Source organism: Cavia porcellus, unplaced genomic scaffold (genome assembly GCF_034190915.1).
Source record: "Cavia porcellus strain 051 isolate PalLab524CR breed Dunkin Hartley unplaced genomic scaffold, mCavPor4.1 scaffold_3, whole genome shotgun sequence".
Classification (NCBI taxonomy): Eukaryota; Metazoa; Chordata; class Mammalia; order Rodentia; family Caviidae; genus Cavia; species Cavia porcellus.
Window position 1 is genome coordinate 67147591 of NW_026947486.1, and position 25741 is coordinate 67173331.

At 39.0% G+C, this 25741-nt stretch overlaps 1 protein-coding gene and 1 pseudogene across 1 annotated transcript; both read left to right on the forward strand.

The window, feature by feature from the left end:
- Positions 1 to 1035: 1035 nt before the first annotated feature.
- On the forward strand, positions 1036 to 24359 carry Prps1 (phosphoribosyl pyrophosphate synthetase 1). Its single transcript, XM_003467584.5, has 7 exons — positions 1036 to 1316; positions 12007 to 12190; positions 14282 to 14380; positions 15787 to 15911; positions 19240 to 19413; positions 21621 to 21780; positions 23350 to 24359. Exons 1-7 carry the CDS (start codon positions 1195 to 1197, stop codon positions 23440 to 23442), a joined length of 957 nt encoding a protein of 318 aa, XP_003467632.1. The 5' UTR covers positions 1036 to 1194; the 3' UTR covers positions 23443 to 24359.
- LOC111756130 (NADH dehydrogenase [ubiquinone] 1 alpha subcomplex assembly factor 4-like) lies at positions 1336 to 11987 on the forward strand (annotated as a pseudogene).
- Positions 24360 to 25741: the final 1382 nt, after the last annotated feature.

Below are 25741 nucleotides of genomic sequence, written 5' to 3' on the forward strand. Positions count from 1 at the left end.
ATTTTTTTCTCTAATCCATGATTATGCTTAATGAAAATCTAGTGTAAGAATAAAGGCTTACATTGGTCCATTAGTAAGTATCATAAAAATGGTAAAACAGTGGTAAGAGCCACATTAGTGAACTAGGTACAGTGGCACATACGTGTACTGTACTTGAGTGGTGAAAGCAAGAGAATTGAAATTCAAACTCTAGCCCTGTATCAAAATTTAAAATGTTTAAAAAGTCACATTAACAATACAAGCGTTGCCACTGAAGCTCAGGTGAGGCAGGCAGATGGTATCAAAAAGTAGGTTTTCTGATTCCAACAGGACTCGTTCTGGAGTCCCATAGGATACTATATTTTCTTTCCTTTCCAAGAGTTTTAAATAAATTAGGCTCTCACTGCCCAGACATTTTGGAAAATCCACTCTCATTTGTTTGAATGTCCACGGTCTCAGCATCAAAAAACACAATTTTTCCTTGTAGTGTCCGCAGATGACTCAGGTAGCCACCCTTCCGTTACTTTCCTCCTGGAATTTGTCTTCCAGGCTATGTACGCCTTGTGCTACCCGAAGGATGCAGTCTCTTCGGATGCGCCAGGGTTTTGAGCATCTCTGTGATGTAAGAAAGCCTGCATTCGGCCCCATCCTTATAAACCTGCATGTCCTAGTAGCTGCCATCTAGATTTTTATTAAAGGAAACTATAAACCAGAGCCAGTCTTAGTTTTTTTCGCTCAAGCAGGAAAAAAAAGCAAGCGCGGCTGACACCTCATTTGGGGGAAGGAGGTCTCCTTACCCGTCACAGATAACCGCCACCCACATCCTCTCGCCCACGGGCAAACGTCTCCACCCGAGCTACTCCTCACCCTACCCCACCCCACCCCGCCCAACTACCAGAAGGCGGGGCTATTTTTTCTCTTGCTCCACTTCGCACCCTCCAGCCAATACCCGACAGAACCCAAGGGAGGGTGACGCCGAAGCCGAAACTCCGCCCCCCCTATTACCACTCAGCGAATTGCAGCCGGTGGGGGTGTGGCCCTCGCGCCGATCCCGCCTTCGGCGATAGGTAATTTAGAGCGGCGTGCCGGGCGGGAATGTAAGATGGCGGAGTAGCAACGCAAAGCATTTGCTTTAAGTGGCAGGGTCGACTTCGGTTTCCGTCTCCCCAGCAGCACTGATTACTGAACGAAGAGCGCCTACTATAGCTGCCCAAGATGCCGAATATCAAAATCTTCAGCGGCAGCTCCCACCAGGATTTATCCCAGAAGATTGCTGACCGATTGGGCCTGGAGCTGGGCAAGGTGGTGACTAAGAAATTTAGCAACCAGGAGACGTGGTAAGGGCGAGTTGGGACCATGAGCGGTCCTCATCTGGCCGAGTTGTTGGGGGCCTGTGGGCTGGGACTGCGCGTGAGTTCCGGGGAGCTGGGGGAGAGAGAAAAGGGCAGCTCTGCAGAGGGTGCCTCGCGGCTCTTTCCGTTATTTTACCTCTCGAGAGGGTCACGTTTATTCTCACCATTCGGTGAGGTGAAATCAATATGGAGCATCAGGCGAAGCTGCTCGGTTTGAAGGTAAAGGTGGAAGACCTGATGCGGGGATAGTGGCTGCCAATAGCGATAGGAGGGGACCGATGCTTAGCGTCAGCTTTGGAGACACGTGGCTTTGTTCACTGCGGAGCACTAGGCTGGACTGGGTTGCTCCTGCTTTGGGCTTCTGTGCTTCGGGGAACCTAAAGTCTTAAGATACAGTTTTTCTATTCGAAATGGTATTGGTCCTGTTTGGTTTTAAGAGAAACATGCTAAGTACTAAGGGCGCGAAAATACTGTTCAACAACTTTCCTTAGATTGTGGCTGGTGTCGGCTTTTCAGAACTTAAGAATTGTCTACCGCGTAGTCGGAGCCATCCTTACGTTATTAAGCAAATTTGCATCGGCGATTCCTAGTTTGAGTCATCCCCAAAATATTGGGGGAACTTTAGCTCAGGAACCAAATCTTTATTTTCCCCTCAGTGCAGCTACTGGTAGGGATAACACTTTAAGGATATCTTTTAGTGACAGCCTCTCCTGAACTTAGGCATTTTTCTCACCGCTGTGTGTGTGTGGAGGGGGGGGGACGACGGCAATTTTTACCTGAATGTTAAAATATTTTGTATTGTAGACTAATCCAGGGCTTTTGCATTGAACTACAACCAAGCCCTTTAAATGTTATTTTCCAAACTCGGTGTGTTGGCACACACCAGTATTTCTGCTACTAACTGGAGATACATGTATACAATTCAATACTTACAAGTGAAACAAGTCAGAAACGCATGCGTAAACGTCATACTGTTTCACTAGTGTGAGAAACTGAAGGAAACAGTACATACCTGTGTATATAAAAAGTTAAGACAGTTATACTTGATTTATCTGTGTTCATTGAAGAAAATATTTGTGCTGATATTGTTCAGACAATTGAAAGCAGATGTCTTGTGCTTTGCATGAATGATTTGGGGATGACAATCAATGCTCAATGTATGCACCATTGTTGCCCCCTGATTCATGTGTTTAGAAATTTTTACTTTTTTTCTTTCCTTTGAAATAAAATGGATTAAAAAGTATTCCCACCACTGGGGAGGCTGAGACAGAATCAAACCGTGCACTGCAATTTGGATTTTTTTTTTTTGGTACCAGGGCTTGAACTTAGGACCTTGTGCTTGCCAGGCTGGTGCTGTGCCGCTGAGGTGTATCCCCAACCCGCAATTTGAATTTTTTTCTGCTGCATTGCCAGTAAAACTTCCCCACTTCCACCTTATACAAGCACCATTAGACCGTGCTAGATAAATATCTCGATTATCTACTTCAATCAGTGCCTTTTCCAGCTAAATGCAGGTTCTTCGGGTCCTGATAGGTGTTTTTATTACCATATCATTCAAAATCAGCATTACCCATAAATCTACAGTAATCTGGTAGGGGTAGATTTTAACCCAGTGATAATCAAAATTAGGTAAGATAACATCAAACTTTTTTTTAAACAATACTTTCTTACTTTTTTTGTTTTTTTTGAGGTAGGGTTTCACTGTGCAGCTCGGGCTGGCCTTGAACTCACTTTGTAACCCTGGCTGGCTTCAACTCACAGGGAGCCGGACCCTGAGTGCTAGGATCACAGGCATGTGCTACCACACTAACTGGTTTTTTGCTTCTTTAAACCACTTTACAAGTATAACTCCTTATCTTTTTCACACTGCTGATAGAGTATTCATCTGTATTGGATAGGCAGGTCTTGGTGGCCCATGCCTGTAGTTGCAGTGCTGGTCTATAATACCAAAATTCAGAGGCTGATCCCAGAGGATTGGTGCAAGTTTGAAACCTGGCTGGGCTACAGTGGGAGACCCTGTCTCAAAAACAAAAGGACGAAACACATCTGTAATGGATAGCTTCCTCCTAGATTAGTGCTACTAGTTGTAATGCAAATGAACATGCAAAGACTGCTGCCTTTTGTAACCGAGCAATAACTTTTTTTTTCCTTTTTATCGGTACGGGGGATAGAACCCATGATTGCCCGCTTGCAAGGCAGGAGCTTATGCTGCTGAGCTAAATCCCCAGCCCCACCAGGCAATAACTTTCAAAAGGAGCTTGCAAACTACAGTCTGTATCTTTGATCACACAGTTATGGCTCATGTCCTTAATCGAGACAAATACTACAATACAGTAGGAGCAGAAGAGATAGGGCATAAATATTCATATCGAGGTTTTCTTTGGTCCCTATGATACTCAGTCTTTTTCCTTTGATTTTAGGAAAATATGAACACTATTTTCTCGTTTTATTGAGTCTGTAGAGCGTCTACATAATGCAGCATACCAGAAACTGAAGCCATATTGGTGGTGGTTGGGAGGTTGCATGGGGAACAACTTAGTTTTCTGCTAGTTGATCTCTGTTAAGCCCAGCATCGGTACTGACAGCTTAGTTTCCTTGTTTCTGGTTTAATTAGCTTTTTGATTCCATAGATACTCAAATCTTTGCTGAACATACGGATGTTTCTTATGGAGACTTATCACAGCCTTTTTTCCCTCTAAGGTGTAGAAATTGTAACTTCCCGTGACCCTTCGGTTGGTTTTTTGGGGGGATACACTGGAGTTTGAACTCAGGACCCTTTACACTGAAACTACATCCATGGCCCTTTTTGGCTTTTTTTTTTTTTTTGGTACTGGAGACTAACTCACGACCTTGTGGGGCACTGGGGATCAACTCATGACCTTGTGGGGCAGACACTTATGCAGCTAAGCTAAATCCCCACCCATTTTTAAAATGTTTTTGTTTTTTGAGACTGGGTCTCTCTTTGTACTTCAAACTGTCATTTAATGATCTTGCCTCAGGCTTCCATTGTGCTGGGACTATAAGAGAACCTAACACACCCAGTTTATCCCTTTTTAGTTTTGTTTTGAGACAGGGTTTTACTTGTATGTGGCTCAGGGCTGGAGATAAGCATCTAGCTGACAAGCGCACAGTCCTTAGTTCAATCCCCTGTACCAAAAAACAAAAACCATGTATGTAGTTCAGGCTGGCCTTGAACTCAGTGGAGTCCAGGCTTCCTTCAAGCTCTGATCTTCCTGCCTCAGAGGTGGTGCCTACCTTAGCTTTTTTTTTTTGTACCGGGGATCAAACTGACAAACTTGCGCTTACCAGGCAAGCACTTGAGCCACTGAGCTAAATCCCTGGCCCTGCCTTTTATTTTTTTGAGACAGGATCTCCTTAAGTTGCCCAGGCTGCTCTCAAACTTAAGATCTTACTGCCTCAGCCTGCGAGAGTTTGGGGGTTACAGATATGCACTTCATAACTTGCCAGCTCTTGGGATCTGATGGTCATGAACGAGCTCACTTGGGGTGCCATAGGTCATCAGATGGTGGTTGTAGAGAAAAGGTAGACAGAGAATCTCAGGGGTTCATGCCCTTATGGGCAGAGTAACTTCTTTTGAAACAAATATCAACCCGCCTAGTCTGTTATTTAGGAACATACATATATTCACATAGGAAATATGCATAAATTTACACATTTGTGTAGAGGTACATATACTCACACATTTACACAGAAGTTAAAAAGATAGTGCTGGGATCAGAAAACCTGAATTTGAATCTCATCACCTAAAATAAACTGTTCATATTTTTATTTGTGACTTCCTGCATCTTCATTTTTTATATTATGTATGTTTACATATGTCTCCCAAAATATAAAGCAACCTTTCTTTACTTAGTAATTTATTTTGTATATTCTTCCTTCAATATTTAATTTAAATGAATTTAAAAAGCAAGTATTAAATTTTTTTCAGTAATCATGTTATAGAGAGTATGGGGGGGTAGGGTGACCAGAGAACCAAGCAGAGCAGGAAATCAAAAAGGTGAAGCTGTCCACAGACCTAAGGCACCTGTCCACCCAGAGTGTCCTGCCACAGCAGTTGAGTGACCATCCAGAAATTAAGAGAAATAACTAGGAAAAATTAAGAGCTGCTGTCATTACTAAAAGATATATATGTTACTCCAAAGATCCTGTATCATCCCAAATGGTAAAAGATGCTGAAACACAGCAAAAGCCAAAAGAATTCAGATTGCCAAAGGCCATCACTTTGGTATGAATATTAACAACATTCCCAAGGGCAAAATTTCCATTGTAGAGGTCATGCTATTCTCAATCATAAAATTTATCCAGAAACATGAACTGCTGAGAAAATAACACAAAACTAGAAAATGTAAATTCCCTTCCTAAGTATTTTGTTACTTTTAAAGTCAAGATTTTTCCTCCTGAAAACAAGAAATCAAGAGTCAAAATGAAGAAAATCACGAAAAAAATTTTTATAGGTACATCCTTATAGCACGTAGTAATTCATCATGGGGCACTGGGATATGTACATAACACATCTTAGTTACTTTTATGTCACTTTTGCTTCCTCCAGTCTCTTGGTCCCCTTCCCATATCTTTTATTTTGCTCTCTAAATTATTTATACTTTGAGTTTCTGATAAGAGAAATCATTCAATATTTTAATCTTCTGTGTCTAACTAATTTGATTTGGCATTATGGTCTCAAGTTGCATCAGTGTCCTGACAAATAACTCAAATTTATTCTTTATGGCTAAATAGTACTGCATAAAATACACACATATGTAGTATGAGATATTATAAATTGTTTTGCTATAAACATGAGTATACATGTATCACTAGTGTCTTACCTCTTGGGAAAATACCTAGGAGATAGAGTCCCCCCCTTCAGATTTTATCATAGAGCATTTGTATCTGTACATAATGACTTATTTTTCCCCATTCCCTTACTCTCCCTTCAACCCCTCCTGCTTTCTCCATTTATGAAAGCTTTGTTTCTATTTTTTCCTTTTCTCATTTAAAAATTTTCCCTTTTCTTTTTCCCCTCCCCCCTCCATCGTTCCCCTTCATTTTGAACATTTTCCTATTTCACAATACTTAATACACATTTTGGTCCTTATACTTTCAGTTTCTTACACCAGAGAAACACTGCGTATTTGTTTTGTTTTTTGTCTTTTTGAGACAGGGTCTCACTGTACATTTCAGGCTAGCCTTTAGCTCACTTTAACCCAGGCTGGTCTTGAACTAGCAACTATCCTCCCACCTCAGGCACCATGCTGGACTAACAATTCAGTAAAATGTGTGTCGAATTTATTTTACTTTAGAGTGTGATTTCAAGATTTATCCATTTTCCTAGGAATGGTTCAAGCTTATCTAGAAGGGGATCGTTTTATACCATAATTTGGATGAGCAAATATCTGTCAACAGATAGTTCTGATCTTTGATCTAATGCTTTTATATTAAAATCACAGATCATAAATCTTTGACCATTTCAGATCATTAGATAGAATAAATCTTCAGGAGGAGAATTACTGTATTAACTGATATTCATCCTTTTAGGCTTTTTTTCTTTCTACCAGATCTAAGAATTGAACCCAGGGCCTTGTCCATGCTCGGCAAGTGCTCTGACACTGACAATTTTCAGAGCCTTTTATTTTGAGACAGTCTCCATAAATTGACTTAGCTGGTGTTGAACTCAGTCCTACATCAGCCTCCTAAACTACTGGGATTACCCATGTGCAGCAATAATAAGTGCTAAGAATATTTAATGTAACTAGGCATGAAGGTATGGGAGGCTGAGGCAGGAGAATCACAAGTTTGAGCCTAGACAGGACAGTTCAGGGATTTAGCAAAACCTTGTTTTAGAATTTTGAATAAGGTAGAGCTGGAAATGTAGCTTAGTGTGAGGGCCTGAGTCTAATCCCCAGTACCACAAAAAGGCATATTTAATGTATAGCAAGTGCTAAGTGCTAGTTTCTGTGCTATATCTTGTATATATTAAGTTTTTTTGTTTTTGAGAGTCTCATTCTAATTTGGGCTGACCTTGATCCCTTTGCAGAGCCCAGGCTAGCCCTGACCTAACAGTGATCCTCTTGCCTCACCCTCTTGAATGCTGGGATTATAGGCATGGGCCACCTTGCCCACACCTTGTATGTGTTGTATTTAATCCTATCAACAATACTCTTCCTATCCTGGTTTTACAAAGGAAGCAGAGATTCAGAGATTAATTCTAGATATGGATCTAGGTATTAGTGTGCTTTTAATTTTTTGTTGATATGAAGTCTGTTTTGTTTTGCATTGACTGAGGGGAAAACTAACATTAGACAACACACCCCATTAACTTGAAGGAACGTTTAGTAGGAGTATTGCCTTCTGATTTGCTGAGCTAGATCTTATCTATCTAGTTTCTCTTAGAAAATAAGTTTAGGGTACAACTGTTCTTTCATCAGTTATCAGTTATCACTATAGCTACGTATCACTAAGTTTCCAGGATTCCATAAGAAAAATGGTCTAGGAATGTTGTTGCCTGATTAACCTAAAAGCAAGCCCTGAGGAAGAAAGAGTTAATACTGCTCCTTACAACTGCCTTGGATAAGTAGTCAAACTGCATTGGACTGTTAATTCCTAATCAGAGAACTGACTCTGGCCATTGAATACCTGGAGCCCAGATAATTGTCTTCTTGACAGAAGCATGGGTCTCTGACACCAAATATAGAGGGCAAAGTAGACCTTATTGGAAATCGCTGTGTTGCGTTTTTTGTCTCAGGAAATGGAAGTCTTTGTCAAGGTAGGGTGATGTACTATAGAAGAATATGGAAAGGTGTAGAATTTTCTGTGATTTAAGTTATTAGATTATTGGAAATACTTGGTCAAACCGCATTGTGTCCCAGGTGTTTGTTAGCCTGGTATCTCTCAATTAATAGTAAAAAAAGATGTAAGGAATCCCTCTGAATAAGCACTGCCTCTCCTTTGGGCTCTACCACAGGGAGTAACTTTTAGAAATTGGTCACCTTTAGGAGGTTGTTAGTCTTGTCCATTTGAGTTTCCAAAAAAATTTAATATTCAAAGTCCTGTAATTTCTTTTTTAAATTTTTTAAAAAGAGATCAATACAAAAGAGGACAGAACAAAGCAGATCAGAAGTGGTAAGCAACACAGTACTTTACCACAGGACAACCAGATATTAACAGTAGGCACCATAGTGTCTTTCTATGAAATAGTTGAGCATACCTTCACATACAATAGTATCAAACAGAACAAAATAGTATCAAACATAACAACCAGTCAAGAGAATGAAAGGGTATTCAGAACCAAATAACAGAAAATGAACAGTGGTTACTATATTATCTCATTTTTCACAGGAAATTTTGTTTATACTATCATACATAATAAAATCCAGTAAGACACAACATGATAGAACCAATGGAAACAGAAGAATCAAAAACATGGTAGGAAAGTCCTGTAATTTCAACATTAATTCCGATCAATATAAAAACAGAGATGGCTTTCCTTTCCTTCATACTGTCTTCAATATAAGGTGTGCCTTGCCTGTTTATTTAAATTTTGAAGAATGTTTTCAGAAAGCAGTTTTGCCATTGGCATAGTAGTCACTGCTGGCAGTTTTAGTTGTATCTTGGTAATTGATAAAATGACCTCTGCATAGCAGATGCTTGTCCTTCTGTTTTTGTGGTTTTTGCTTTTTTTTTGTGGTACTGGAGATTAAACCTAAGCGCACTGAGCTACACCTCCTGATCCTTTTTATTTTTTTTTAACTTTGAGATAAAGTCTCACTAAATTGCCCAGACTGGCCTCAAATTGTCTGTCCTCCTCACTTGGCCTCCATGTAACTGGGGTTACCAAGTGTGCAGTCACACAATTGATACGTAATTTTTTTTTTTTTCCGAGATAGGGTCTCACTGTGTAGTCCAGACTGGCCTTGAACTCAATGTAGCCCAGGCTGGTCTCAAACTCATAGTGATCCTCCTGCCCAGCAATTGATAGGATTTTGAATCACTTTTAATCTTACAGGTTCTCCAGACATCATATTTGATTAGATGGTCTGGGAAGGTGTTCTTATCTTAGACGTAAAAGATGAATGAGAAAATTGTAGGAGGAGCATTCCAAATAGTGGGAAGAAGTATATAGAGGCTATAGAGTAGAATAGGGTATGTTGAAAAATGTAAAGTAAAACCAGGTATACTGGTGCATGTTTCTAACCTCACCAGTCACATAATCTCAGCAGTCACAGAGGCTGAGGCAGGACCACTGCAAGCTCAGGGCCAGTCTGGGCTACATAGTGAGTTCAAAGCTAGCCTAAACTACACAGCGAAACCCTGTTTCTAAAAAGCAACCAATAATAATTACTGGCAGGGCTGCAGGAAAAAACGAACCTATCTCCACTGTTGGTAGGAATGTAGACTTGTACAACCACTGTAGAAATCAGTGTGAAGATTCTTCAAAACACTATGACTAGCCAGGTGTGGTGGCACACACCATAGTCCAGCACTGGGGAGGCTGAGACAGGAGGATTGCCAGGAGTTCAAGGCCAGCCTACACTACATAAGACCCTGTTTCAAAATAAAAACTAGGACTAGAGGTCTTGTTGGATCCAGCTGTTCACCTTGGTATATTCCTGAAAGAATTTAGAGCATTATACCACAGCAATATACACAAACCCATGTTTATAGTGACATAGTTTGTAATAACTAAGACTTGGAAACAGCTCAGTTGTCTATCAACCGTGAGAAGGGATAAAGCAGATGTAGGCTTTACATACAATGGAGTACTATTTGGCCATGAAGGATGATCTTGAGACATTTCTAGATAAGTGGATGCCTTTTGAGGACATTCTCTTTAAGTGAAATAAATTACACACACGTATAAATATCATATGGTTTCTTTGGTGTGAGAAACTGAAAGTGTAAACAAGGACCAATTTAATGCATATTGTGAAAAAGGAAGAAAAAATTCAAATACGAAGGAAAACTAGGGAGAGGGAAAAAGAAGGGACAAAGAAAAAACTAATGGTTTTTGTAAATAAGGGGAAGAGGAGTTGAAAGGAGAGTAGGGACATACGAAAAAAGATATATAATGTATGAATTTCCTACGATGAATGTGATTGTAATGTATACTTAAAATTACCAATAAACTTTGAAAAAGTGAAAAACAAAGAAAAAAATTGTCTTTGTAACACAAGGATCCATACTACAAAATCCTAAATTTTGTTTTTGGTAATGACTACCAGGAATTTCATTTTTCCTGTTTTAATTGGTTTATCTTTTATTTGTTTGCTTTTGTGTTTGTATGTGGTACTGGGAATCAAACCAAGGGCCTCATGCATGCTAAGCTTACATTCTACCACTGAGCCTGTACCACTAGCTTTCATTTGCTTTTATTTTTCTTGCATTACTGTGTAAACTAACCTGCCTCTCCCCAAACAATAAAATAAGAATAAAAACAAGCAATATAAACTAAATAGCATTCCTTTTAAAAGTAAGATCTCTTCAATAGCTAAGCTACTTGGTCTAGAAAGAAACAAATGAGTCTATATCATTCCTTAATAAATTATAATTCAGGAGTATTGGATAGTTTTTGTATACGCCCCTGACACGCATGAGAAAGATTTATTATAGGAAGATACACACTCGAAGTACAGGTGCTCAAAGAAATAAGACACCTATATCAGTTTCTCATAATAGAGTTATGTTTGCGGATTGTGAAAAGTTTCTTTCAGGATGCCTCTTAAACTTGTTTTTAGGGGAGAGAGAGTTAGTGTCTAAAAGTAATTTTGACAGGCATATAGGAGTTTCTGAAGCCACACAGAAGATAACAATATTGTAAGAAAAGTGAATCTTTTACTTAGTAAGTATATTGCCTTCAGATTTGAACTAGTGTTGGTCAGTAGGCATTATTAACCATTCTGACCTTGTCTACATACAAACACCCCTACTTCACCTAGCGGATTGATTCAGGATATGCTATTTGGGAGGGGATTCACTACTAGGGATTGAACTAGGGCACTCTACTACTGAGCTACATCTCTAGGCCCTGACATTTTTTTTAGATCTTAAGTATGGATAGTGAAGCTTATAATCCCCTCCATAATTGTAGTAATTTCCTATGGAATTTTTTATTAAACTACTTAGATTAGATCTGAGTACAGTTAGCATGGGAGGAAGTCAAGTACCGCATCTCATATTCACTGTTGTGTCCCTAGCACCATGATTAGCAGCATATTAGCGTTTTTAGTATTAAGTGAATTGCCAATATGGCAGAGGTGGTACTGTCTTCTCTAGGAAATACTGTTGCAGAGCAGTGGTGATTAATTCCTTACATTTCTACTTTTATTATGTATGGATTATGTAACAGTCACAAGTGATGTGTAATTTGTATTTATACTACATGTTCACACCCTGAAATTATGGTCCAGTTTGTGAACACTTTAGATCTTTTTTCATCCCATGCCATTTGTAGAGACTAAATATTTGTATAGTACCCTGCAATAAACTGAGGCACGAAACTGCTTTTAGGCCTTCATTGGATTTCCCCAAATCTGATGGGGATCGATGTCTACATAGAGCTATAACCCACCCACATCATGGTCCTGGGGAAGCTTTGCTTTTAAAACCTTAAGTGTAATGCATTGCTTAAAAATCTATTTAATGTCATCTTTCTTCATTTTAGTGTGGAAATTGGTGAAAGTGTACGTGGAGAAGATGTTTACATTGTTCAGAGTGGTTGTGGTGAAATCAATGACAATCTAATGGAGCTTTTGATCATGATTAATGCCTGCAAGATTGCTTCAGCTAGCCGAGTCACTGCGGTCATCCCATGCTTCCCTTATGCCCGGCAGGATAAGAAGGATAAGGTAGGAGCAGAATCTTTGCTCAGAGTCATAAAATGTTTCTTAACTATCAGATATACATTTATAGGCTGTTTTAAAAATCACATTTCCTTAGGTATTGTCCTGTAGACACAGCAGTAGACATATGGTTTTGTATAAAGGGATGTATTTGTGTTCTGTATTTTATTCAAGTCATACACACAACTTTCAGTTAGTAAGACTAAGCACCAATCCTGTGGAGTAGAATATCCTCTAGCCAGTTGTGATGGGGTGCAACGATAGTCCCAGCTACTGAGGATGCTGAGGAGAATCGCCCAAGCCCCAGAGTTCAAGGGTAGCATGAGCAATGTAGCAAGACCTTGAGTCAAAAACCAAACACAAGCCAGGTGTGTGGCACATGGGTGCAATCTAGCACTCGGGGAGAATTGCAAGTTCAAGTCCATCCTGAAGAACCTAAAAAGACCCCCCCTGTCTTGTTACTATAAAGTAATATACAAGTATATAAGTATGTATAACATAGTATAATACATAAGTATATATAATATAAAGTATATATAATAAGTAATATAAAGTATAAAATATAAAGAGAAGGGCTGGGATGTAGCTCACTTTAGTTACCCTGGGTCCAATTCCCAGGACCAAAATACCGCCCCCCCCCCAAAGCGAGAAAATCCCTTCCCGCTATAAACCTATCATTCATCCATTCAAAGTGTCCTAAGATTAGGGTCCTGGTTGTGAGGATATTTTGAACTTGATAAAATTTGAAGTCTGTTATATGAATACTTGGTTGCAGTTGTCTCACTTATGTGGTATATTAAGGATAAAGCATCTACTTAAAACTTTACGAGTTTATTGTAATTTCATTTTTTAAGGCTTTTAAAATTTTATATTTTAATTTTAAAATTTATCATGGAGGGGTAGAGTGAAACATACATTGAACTACGTCTGCAGCACTTTTTGTTTTTTAATTGTGAGGCAGTCTTCCTAAATCACAATTACCCAGGTTATACTTGAACTTTTTATCCTACCTCAGCCTCCCACAGTGCTGGGATTACAGGTGTACAGCACTATGGCCAGCTTTTGTTTTCCCAAAGCTGTGAATTGGACCCTGAGAGCACTGAGCTACATCTCCAACACTACCTAAAATTTCTTTGAGACAGTCTACTAGTTGCCTAGGCTGACCTTGAAATTGCAATCTTTCTATCTCAATTCCTGAGTAACTAGGATTATAGGTGTGCCCCACCACAACTGGCTGTAATTTGATTAATGCCCTTTGTTTACACATAGCACCTGAGAAAAAGGTCAACTATTTTTACTTCTACCCAGTCAGCATAGCGTATTATAGTAAGGACTTTACTATTTTATTTTGTAACAGGCCAGTTTGCTTTCTAAGGAGGTTGAAGTTGCTGGAAAGTTTACCTCCAGATGATTAAAATAGTGGTGTAATTTACAAAAGAAACAATTTCCATATCTTTAAATTTCTGACAATACACAGGTGTATGCGTATACTAAATAATTCTAATAAAATAATTTTAAGGACATTTTGAATCTGATTTGCATAAATGAGTATTGAAAGCACTTGAACAGGCTGAAAAGCTTTACATTAAGTGAATGAAAGCAGGTGTGCAGTTGAGTGACTGAGGCAGGAAGATAATATGATTAAGGCCAGTCTGAGCTACATAGTGAGACCCTATTTCAAAAAAGAATGAAAAAGATGACTAGGCATGGTAGCACATGTCTGTGATCCCAGCACCTCAGAGGCTGAGGCAGGAGGCTCACCACAAGTTTGACGCCAGCCTGGACTGCATAGTGAGACCCTGTCTCAAACAAACAAAAAAAGTAAATAAAATAAAAGGAGGAAATAAAGAGAATGAAAACTAGAAAATTATTACTAAAATGTTTCTTGAGTTGGAACAATTAGGATTCACTAAATATTTCTTCCAGATGATCTACTCAGTGGCCACGTCTTTTTCCATGAATTCTCTAGTACAGTGCCTTAAACATAGTAGGTTCACAAAAAATACTTTGTAGGGGAATGAATTGTTTAAATTGGCTGTTTTATTTCTTCTTTCTTTTGTTCTATTTTTTTCAAATCCATGTTTTTACTTCATTTAGAGCCGAGCTCCTATCTCAGCCAAACTTGTTGCAAATATGCTGTCAGTAGCAGGTGCAGACCACATTATCACCATGGATCTACACGCTTCTCAAATTCAGGTATCGGTAGAAGCTAAATACTGTAACGGGGGTTAGAAAGGTGGGAGGAGTGGATTGACAGTGAAGGCTGCAGAGGAACCAAAAACTGCCAAAGTAAACTGGGCGTCAATAACATTTTAAAGGTATTTATCTTAAGCATAGTTGTAAGCATTATTCATGATCTGTCATTTAGGGAGGTTTAGAAGGGGGACTGTCTGGTATTATGGGAAGAACACAGGCTTTGGAATCAGACCTAGTTAAAATACTAGTGCTTAAACTTAGTAGATTTGTAATTGTGGGCAAGTGTCTTAGTTATTTTTTACTTATTGCTGAGACAAAATACCTGAAGCCCAAAGTTGGGAAATCCTTACAGTTTATTTCTTATAGTTTTTGGAAGTTTCAGTCCATACTCAGTTGGCTCCAAGGAGCAGGGTGGCATTGTGGGCTGCAGTTCATGGCTGCTGCAAACAGCAAGGCAAAATCCAGCAAAAGAGCAAGACACCTTCTTCCTAACATTACATCACATCCTAGTTCCACCCTTATGTGGGTGTACCACTGACACCATCAATCCAAGCACTAAAACTGAACCAATCACAAATGCACAATGCAAGTGCATGAGGCCTGGGGGCCACAGACATAAAACCATGACAGGCAAGTTACTTCTCTAAACATATACTTTTTCATTATTTTGAGTAAAAAATAAGATAATTCATAATAGTTCCTGGCCCATGACATATGTTCAATAAATGTGAACTGTTATTGTCATATTGTTCCCCTTGAATATTCAGTCTTAAATTTAGAACCACAGACATTGGAACCTGTTTTTGTGCATAAATCCAGAGTAAGGAGAGTAGAATACCACATTTTCTACTATTTAAAGATCATTTCATATCATAATTTGAATTTATGGAGATTTAATGAAATACATAGGACAGAATTATACCAATTTATCGAAAAGTAACAACTCAGTTGAAACATTAATCTATATAAACTAGAATGACAGTATGAATTTTCTGACTATTCTGTGTGATCAAATGTTATGCATAGCTTCTAAGTTTATATATCATAGCATCTCTAACTGGTTTCTGAGGTAATGCAACTCAACATAGGATGGAATAAAGCTGTAATAACTCCTCAGTCTGAACATTGGTTGGGCTTTTCTTTTAGTCTTGGCTGAATTTAACTATTTATAAGGGATCACACTTTTCCTGTGGTTAGTTGTAGTGTGACTGAGGGCTGGTTTTGCTGATCCTGGCTGCGCTCTCTCAACCAAGGTTTAAGGAGGTCATTTTTATAATTTTCCATGCCTTCTCCATTACTTTGTTGTAGTACAGTATTCTCTATGTAAGTTACTAATTTCTTTGTTAGCCATTTGTAAATGAAAGAGGAGGAAAATAAAGCAAGACTGACCCAGCTTCTTTCTCTAGGGCTTTTTTGATATCCCAGTGGACAATTTGTATGCAGAGCCAGCTGTCTTGAAGTGGATTAAAGAAAATATCTCTGAGTGGAGGAACTGTACAATTGTATCACCTGATGCTGGTGGAGCCAAGAGGTATGATTTGAAATTAGTATTGTTTCTAATGTACTGAGAAAATCTTTCAGCAGTTACAGTACAAAGTGATGTCATTGTATTTAGTATTTTAGAATGAATATCTATGGGTAAGATGTGGGCTCTTAGTTACTTTTCTCACCAGAAAGGAGAAAAGGTTTATTTATCACACAGTTCAGAGCAGTTTTGGTTCATAACTGGCTGGCCCCAATGCAGGGTGGCATTGCAGAGGAGAAATAGTTCATGGCAGCAGAAGGTGGCAAAGCAATAAGGACAGCCACAGTTCTTTCTGTCCCTTATATCTTATCCAGACTGTGTAGGCCAGGTAGCCCTCACACCCTTAATCCTAGTGCCATTGATCCTAGCATTGCACCATGAGTCAGTCCCAGTATCACTCACTCTGGATCCAGCCACTTCTGAAAAAGTCCCATCTATAACTGCATGAGGCTTTGGGGGATCATCTAGACACAAGCCACAACTGTTGTATACAGATACGGTTTACTTTTAGTGGCTGGAATTACTACTAAGTAAACAAGACAAAAGCAGCCCCTAAATATTGTGAGCATGTATTGTGAGTACAGTAACTGTTGTAGTTACTTTTTGTGTTGCTGAAATGAAATACCTGACATCCAAAGGTAAAGGAGGAAAAGTTTATTTCAGCTCACAGTTTGTAGAGATTTCAGTCTAAAGTTGGCTGGCCATAAGGCAGGGTACCATGGCAGGAAGGAATCAAAGAAGAAAAATAATCCATGGCAAAGCAGGCAGGAGACAGTGAAACAGCAAGCAAAAGCAGCAGCCTTTCTTTGTTCCCTCTTTCTCTTTATATTCCATCCAGGCTGTTGATTTTTGTCCCCTATAACCAGAGTGAAGCTTCCATTATGCACACCCTTAATATCAGCACCACAGTCAAAAATCCTAATCTAGTGACCTTCAGAACTCCCCACTTAGGGCAACATGAGGCTTGGCGGGGGGGATATCTAGATACAAGCCATAACAGTAACATTAACTTTTCATTACAGAGCTAACAGCACTGCTATAAACTTAACAGGAAGAGTAACAAATTTGATTTTCTAATAAATGGCAGCTGCTATTAGGCCTCATCTTAGTGGCTAAGCAAGCATTTACATATCTTTTATAATGCTGTTAGATCATTTTGATCCTTGGGATCAAACTATTAAGCAGGATGAAAAATAATGTGTGTTTTATCTAAAACCAACACTAAAATTTTAAGCAAACTCATTGCCAGTTATACTGCTTTATGGCTCACATGGTGCAGACTAACGGCCCTTGATTTTCTTAGTGGATTACTCGTTAGTAAAGCATTCAGAAGTGTGACATACGTTCTTGTTGTGGAAAGAAAATGAAGAGCTGCAGAACACAGATGATTAGGAAAAGCTAATTTAGGACTGTCTAAAAGCCATTCAAATCATCCATGACTATTTCACAGCAGTCTCTTTTTCAGTAACTTTAAGTAAACTGATAAGCTGAGAACTTGAGTTCTGTTATCCAATCAGAAGTATGACTTGATGAGTCCCATGTCCCTGCTGGTTGCCATCTGCAATGTTAGATACAGCATAAAAAACTCCTCCAGCTGGAATTTGTCATACTCTCTCCGTAGGCATTGTCTTTATGTCTTGTCAGTGCTTAGGAAATAGTCACGTTTGAAAATTAAGCAAATTGAGTACAGGAAAACTATCTTCAGAAGATGAATTACTATTTTTGATAATTTTTATAAAGTTTGGCTTATAGTGTTGGGCTATTTTCCAAGTTTGTGGCTATCAGTTCTGTCTTGGCAGAGTTTGAGGTGACGCAGTGTTCATAGTCCTGTTCTGATTTCTTGGTCAGCGTAGATGGTTTGGGACACTTGGATTAATTATGCATTTGTGTTGGCTAAGTAAATCATTTCAAGCAAATTGTTACAGTGGATGTTAATGTCCTAAGAATAGTGGTGGAGAGCAGAGAGTAATTTGTCCAGATCAAGGTATGATTGTTGCCTAGAGTTCTGATGTAAACCTTACTGTATGGTCGCAGGTTCTCCCCATCCAACAAAACTCATGTGACCATAGTCAGAAGGAAAACAGTACAAAATGCTGCAGTTTGATCAATGCATGCTTGCTCATTTGCTTTCATTTTCTTTGTTCATTGATATAATTTAGGTATACATAATGATCACATTCATCATAGGGCTTCCATTTTTGAGACAGGGTTTGTTATGTAGTTTCAGCTCTTGCTTCCCCCTGCCTTGGCCTGCCTCGTACTGAGATTACAGCCTTATGCTACCACATCCAGCAGTGCTACATTTTAAAAGGAGATAAAACCCAAAGCATAGGCCTTTTCTTCACACATGACTAAAGTGACACAGTGGAAGATAGAGATACATTTCACCAGGACAGTCACTTTCTGCTTAAATGAGTTATATGGTATTTTGTCACCAGAAGATTTCTATCCCACCTTCTAGTGTGGTTTGTGTTACATTGTAATAAGAAGTAACAGAATTCTAGGGGCTGGGGGTTTAGCTCAGCGGCATAAGCACCTGGCCTTGCAAGCAGGCGGTCATGAGTTCGATCCCTGGTACCGATAAAAATGAAAAAAGACCAAAAAAAAAAAAAAAAAAAAAAAAAAAAAAAGTAACAGAATTCTGTTTGGATTTGGAGATACTTTGGACCCTACAGTGAGTTAACCAAATTTGGATAATTGGTATAACTTTCTTTCTAGCATTTATAAAAGGAACTCCCAAGCTTGGTGTCCAGGTACAGTTGACATTGTCAGTTGGTGGATGTTTTGCCACCATTACAGAGGGGAATGAACAGGCTGAGCACTGCTTTTCTCTTGCCAGCTTCAAGTTCACCTAATTCACTCTACCACATCCCAAATCACGGTGTTCCATGATGGGAGTTTAGGACCATCTGTATAGTCAATGAATTCTTATCTCTTCCCTCCTGCCAATCTATTAATGTGCTTTAGTATTTATACTGCATCCCAGGACTGGTGAGGGTGTCTGTCAATCCCCTACCCAGAAAGAATGATCATCTAATTTTGAGTAATACATTCCTAAACTGCTACTAGAATATAGATGCATTAGGCCATTAAACTCAGTTTGTGAGTTTTGCCTTTGAGATGTCTGTGATAGTTGCTTTCATCCAGCCCTGGGAACTGTTTGGTTTCAAGGAGTAGTAACCCCACACACAACTAACCCCTCCCACCCACCTTTCTTTTTGGATAGTGCTGGGAATGGAACTCAAGACATTGTACTTTACCACTAAGCAACATAACCAATCCCTATGAAGTCACATTACATGTGCTTTAACTTTGAATGTCCTTTGTTTTGCAGAGTTACCTCCATTGCAGATAGGTTGAATGTGGACTTTGCTTTGATTCACAAGGAACGGAAGAAGGCCAATGAAGTGGACCGCATGGTGCTGGTGGGAGATGTGAAGGATAGGGTGGCTATCCTTGTGGATGACATGGCTGACACTTGTGGCACAATTTGCCACGCAGCTGACAAGTGAGTGGAATTCAGCAGAGCTGGTGGTTACAAGTAAAAAGGGAATGGCTGCTGTCAAATGCCATCAGCTTGTTGACTCTGTAACTGATTTTTATCACCCCTAGGCTTGAATTATCTTAACTATAAATTGATGAATACTCTTAGTGCCTCCTAGCTTTTTAGTGCTGAGTATATAATCCATGTACATTCAGTTAACCCATTGTAAATTTAAACTATCACCAGTCAGTATACTGAAAATAACTGCCCATCCTGTGCATTATTATAGTTTAGCAACCTGATGTACTGTAAAGTATTGGTTGTTTCCCCTTATGATCATATGGCTGACTAGGTATTAGGGCTTATTGTGCTGCCCTGCACCATGAAGCAGTATCTCACTGCATATTGCAGCCCACAGATAGCTACAAATTCCAAATGCAACTTCTGCTGAGTGCTTGTTGCTTTTGTGCTATCATGAAGCCTAAAACTTAGAGCATCATTGAGGTGATATCTGCAGAACAAAATTTGTCTACAATCATACCACCCTGCTCATGCCCAATGTCTTTTGTATAACAAAATTAGCCATTTTATTTAACCTTTTTTGTTTTTCTTTCCTTTTTTCAAAAGACATTTTAAAGTGTACAGTTCAGTGGCATTAATTACATTCACAGTGCTGTAACTATTACCACTATCTGTTCCAGTATCAGTCTATTCCTATACTCATACGGGAGTTTGAACTCAAGTCCTTAGATACAGTAGGCATGTAGTCTACCATTGAGCTACAGCCTCAGTCCTTTTATTTTTATAGGGTCACCCTGAATTCCCTAGACTTTGGCTTGTTGGTGGCTGTCCACAGCTTCCTGAGTAGCTGGGATTACAGGCATGTACCACCACATCCAGCTGTTTGCAATGTTTTCTCTCATAACTCTCAGTCCTCTTTTTGTTTTGTTTGTTTTTTTTTTTTTTTTTTGAAACAGTCTTGCTATGTAGATCAGGCTAACCTTGAACTCATAGCAGTCTTCTGCCTTAGCCTCTTGAGTGCTGGCATTACAAGAATGCATCACCATGCCCAGCTCAGTACTCTTAATAATGTGTGTGTGTGTGATTTATATTTTATTTAAGCTTGAAACCTTGATTTTCCATTGCAGCTGTCATTCTATTATTCATATTATACTTTTCATCTTTTGCCTGTGTGGTTCTAAATTGCCTCCCTACTCAATTTCACTTACCTAGTCCATCTAACATTACCTCTGCAACTGCTAGTTTTCCTGAAACTATGCTTGCACTTCATCAGTCCTATTCCATGGAATGTTAAGGAGCTCTATAATGCTTATAATCCAGGCTACTATAGACAGCATTGCTTCTTAATAATAAAAACAGTGTCTGTACCTGGCACATACTAGGTGCTGACAATGTGTTTCGAGTGCTGAATCATTCCTTTCCTATCTTTGATCCTCAGCTTTACCTTTGTACAACCTATTTTATCCTTGAAATTCTTAATTTATAAGGTATTGCTAACTAGTGTAACAGATTGTCCCCCGATGTTAGTGGCTTAACATGGTAGTTTAGTTCTTGTGCATGGCATATGCCAATGTGAGCATTCCCCCTTGCATGCATTTTCAGGGATTTAGCCTTTTCCAGTCTCATGATGCCACATCTTTAATGCCTAACTTCCATATTACCTTGGATGACATTTCTGTTTTGTCCAAGTAGAAAAGTAAAAGAAGACAGATCACCTTTGGGAGGTTTTTGTAAGTCTTGCCAGGAAGTGGCTTAATGCACGTCTTTCATCTTGATATGGACAAAATGTAGCCTCCCAGAATTTTTATGTTGAGCCCTAAACCCCTGGTATTTGGAGATTACCTTTGGAAAATATTTAGTTTAGCTGAAGTCTCAGGGGCAGAGCCTTCATGCTGAAACTATTTTCCTTACAAAAAAAGAAAGCTGGAGAGCTTGTTGACGTGGTCCTTGTGCATGTGCACAGAAAGAGGTCATGTAAGCACACAGCAAGGTGGCAGCCACCAACAAGCCAAAAGAAGACTTCAGAATAAAAACTGCCTTGTCTGTGCATTGATCTTAGGTTTTCTAATCTATAGAACTGTAAGGAATACTTTTCTACTAAAAGCCATGTGGTTTGTGGTGCTTTTATGACAGAATGAAAAACTATTTCTCACTAACTCTTATTCTATAGAGACAAATAAGATTAATCCAAACAACCTTTTTTCCTCTAGACTTCTCTCAGCTGGAGCTACCAGAGTTTATGCAATCTTGACTCATGGGATCTTCTCTGGCCCAGCCATTTCTCGCATCAACAATGCATGCTTTGAAGCAGTAGTAGTTACCAATACCATACCTCAGGAGGACAAGATGAAGCATTGCTCCAAGATAGAGGTAAGGGTGAGATTCCTTCCAAAAAACCAAGACCTCACTCAATGTTTAGTAGCTATCTGGACTCTGAAAATTTCCTTCTTCGGTCTTAAAGAGTTTTTTGTTTTGTTATTTTTGAGACAAGGTCTCTTTTGTGTAAGCTTTGAATTCACATCCTACCTCAGCCTTTCAAGTAGTAGGATAATAGATGTGTGCCACCATATATCCTACAGTTGGTCTGAAGGGTTTAGTTTGTCATCAGAATCTGTAACTTAAAATTTACTATTTATTTTTCAAATCCCATTTTATTTCAAAGAGAAGAAAACAAAGCAAAACTTCAAAACACGTCAATCATGGGGCTAGCAATGGTACATGTATACATATACCTATACATCATATTGCTTTTTTCAGCTTCTGTGATTTAAAATTTTAAAAACTGCTTGTTACTGAACTGCAGAACCTGGAGAATAGAACCTAGGATTTTGCATCTTAACAGCCTCTCCCAATGATTCCAATGCACGTTAAAGTGTACAAATTCATGTCTTTTAGTATGAGTTTGTCTTAACCACTAGCCCCTGTGGACATATAATGTAAAACATTTAAGCTGGTTGTATGCTCCTTAGTGTTTCTCAAATTATGTTTGCTTTGTTCCGTTCAAGACTATAAAATCAGAGGTCCTAAAGCCAATATTTAAGATAGTTCCTCAAATAACTATCAAATACTTAAGTCTGAGTGTTCTTGAACTAAAAAAATAAGACCTCACTTAAAAATGTTTATAATAATCCATTAACTTTCTGAAATTAATATTTATTAGAGGATTGTTATTTGAAGAAAGGTTTTATTTTTTTAGTTTAAACACTTAGTTGTTTTTGTCTTTTTAAGACAAGAGTTTTGCTATGCAGTTCAGGCTGGTCTTAAACTTACTTTGTAGACTAGGCTGGCCTTAAACTCTCACAAGGATCCCCCTACCTTAGCCTCTCAAATGCTGGGATTACAGGTGTATGCCACCATGCCCAGCCTAAACACTTTTTAAAAAATTATTAGATTATTTGGTTTGGTTTGGTTTTGATACTAGTGCTAAAACACAGGGCCTTTAAAATGAGCTACATCCCGGCCCTTTTTCATTTTTAAGATAGGGTCTAAGTTGCCTAGGCAGGGCTTAAATTTGACAATCTTCCTGTCTCAGCCTCCTATAGAGTACTGGCATTGTGGGAGTGTGCCAATAATGCTGTGCTATTCCTTAATAGTTTTTTTAAATGATAATTCATTACCATTTTGATAAGCCTGAATTAAGAAAAAATTATCCTGAGCTCGTATAGCACTGAGGAAGGCTGAGACAGAAGTATCAGGTATTCAAGCCCAGCCTTAATCATACAGTGAGTTTCTATCAACATAAAAAAGGACTGCAAATATAACCCAGTGTGAAGGCTCTGGGTTTAATTCCCAGCACCAGAAGTAGAAGAAATTTGAGAAGACTAGCTGAGTATGGGCTTGGGAGGATCCTCAGTAGGGTGCCCATAAGTTGGGCTGCAAAGAGGCCAGGAAGGTGTGTTCATATGCACTACTAACCTGGTGTTTTTCTTACCTTTCTAGGTGATTGACATCTCCATGATCCTTGCAGAAGCTATCAGGAGAACTCACAATGGAGAATCTGTTTCTTACCTGTTCAGTCATGTCCCTTTATAACAGAATAACTTCTAAAGCTTTTTAAACATAAAAATCAACCCATCCCGTTTTCCTTTGATATTCCATAACAGATTTGGAAGACCCAGCTTGCTCCAGTGTAGCTTTCCACATCCTACATTAGGTACATTAGAGTTTATCCTAAATTGGGAAAAGCCAGATTGAGACTGACTGCTGGAATTTCCTACCTGCATTGTCTCAATCTGCCTTCCTTGATTTTGTGAACCTTGCAGCTTTAGCTAGAGCTCAGTTGCTGCAGTATTTCAAACTTTTTGAGTTTGGTGTTTTTAAGGACATTTAAATGTGATTATGGAAGCTCAGATTCCTTTGTGTGTGACTACTTTAAGGTTGTTCTTTGTTCAGAACAACGAGCTACAGAGCCAGCCCATGTGTGACAAGTTCTCCAAGTTTGTTCCTAAATTACAAAACCTATCCCTGTAGTGCAGGAGCCTTTAAGGCAGGAGGAGTAGGCAGCTAGGCTCAAACAACTGTTGGGTGGGATCGTGAAGGTGGGGAAGAAGATAATATAGTACAGCAAATGTTTCTTGGGAGGAAGAAGCATGACCCATCATCTGCTTGCCTATACAGTTTTATTCTTCTACCTAATCCTTTGTATTTGGCTTTAGCTACATCCATTGTGACCTTTTCCTAGCCAAATAATCCCTTGGGCTCAAATGACTTGCTTCATGTTTTGTCATTAACATTCACATTAGGTAATTTGCTGTAGTTTAATCTTCCTTAGCCTGCTGCCACCAGGGTAGTAGGTTATAAGTGGTATCGTATAGTGCCTTTTGATTAATTTAAGTATTTAATTTTCATCTTCCTTGGATCCGTTTGGCCTCTCATGACCTGAAATTTCTTTTAAAAAGATTGATGTTATTGTCTCTTGTAGAAGAAACTAATAAAATACATGTGCGTGACTTTGGGTCTGTACCATATCTGCATTGATTTTGTTTCCTTAAGGTTTAGTTTGGATGTCTTGATGTCTAGTGATAGGTCATATTTCTTGGTTTCCAAATTATTTAAGCTGTCTTTTTAGCCAAGAGAAAATAAGATAGTGGTTTTATTCAAATGTAATACTTTAAGATATATACAGGGTACACTGAAAACTAGACATAGTCTAATTCTGTTCAGTGTATCTGAATATGAGATGTATAATACCTGCTGGATCTCTGGTTCTTGCTTCTGGTGACCAAAATTAACATTTAGGTATTTGCTTATAAGAGGGGAATAGTTTCCATAATTTAATCATTTCAAACCAACTTTGCCAGATGTAATTCCCCTTCAAATAATTGACATGTTTTGCATTTAATTTCAGCCCTTCTAAATACAATAAAATGTGTTTTGAATCCCAGCATGGCAGCACATGTCTGAATCCCAGCACAGGGGGATCAGGTAACAGAGACTGAAGTAAACTGGCACATGGGCCTCTGGGCCTTTTTCTGCTCAAATCTTTTGCTGTGGGTTGGGAGTGAACTTTGGTGGTAAAGCGTTTGCCTAGTATGCACCAGGAACTGGATTTGCTGATTTGCTTGTTTTGAGACAGGATCTCACTATGGAGTTCATGTGCTGGCCTTGAAATCACTATGTAGTCCAAGCTGGCATCAATCTTGCAGCAGTCCTGCCTCAGTGTCCATAGTACTGGGATTACAAGGATATACCACCATGCCTGGTTTGAGTAACCTGTTTCTTAGGGGAGATTTTGAGGTCATACAAGAAAAGGGTGTCCCCCACTCCCTTGATCACTGTCCTGGGAGAAGGCCAGTATTTAGAGCCCTGTGACACTCAACAGAGTTCCTTCTGTGCTTTTCTACAGTAGCTTAGTGATTTCTCAACCAGAGGGCTCCCGCACTGTGCCCAGCAGCACCAAAGGAGGACAGTTGTACAGCTCAGGTGACAGGAAACTATGATCACTGTGTTTTTGAACAAAAAGCATCACTAGGTAGTTTCAACCCTCCCCCCTTCTTACAATCCCAGAACCTGAAGAAAGGGGATTGCCTAGGCCAAGGCTACTCTTTTTTTAAAATTTTATTTAAAAGGAAAAAAAAACCAAAGTGGTGTAAGAGTACAAGTAATACAGAACTACAAAAAAAAAAAAACAAAAAAAAAAAAACAGTAAGAAATCACCAGTTAATAAATTACACATTATTATCTTAGAGATAGTTGCTCAAGTCACAGTATCAAAGCATACAAAGTGGACATTCAGAGAGACTACAAACAGTTGTGTTCAATGATCCAACCAAAAAACATTAATATGGTCAGCTATTTAACACCCCTAAACACACTTGCAGTTGTATCCTTT

Bases quoted from the DNA above. Each gene is read 5' to 3' on its own strand.
- Prps1 (XM_003467584.5), top strand. From the start codon at position 1,195: ATGCCGAATATCAAAATCTTCAGCGGCAGCTCCCACCAGGATTTATCC. The intron at 12,191-14,281 runs GTAGGAGCAGAA...TACTTCATTTAG, and splicing joins GGCAGGATAAGAAGGATAAG to AGCCGAGCTCCTATCTCAGC. The intron at 21,781-23,349 runs GTAAGGGTGAGA...TTACCTTTCTAG, and splicing joins AGCATTGCTCCAAGATAGAG to GTGATTGACATCTCCATGAT.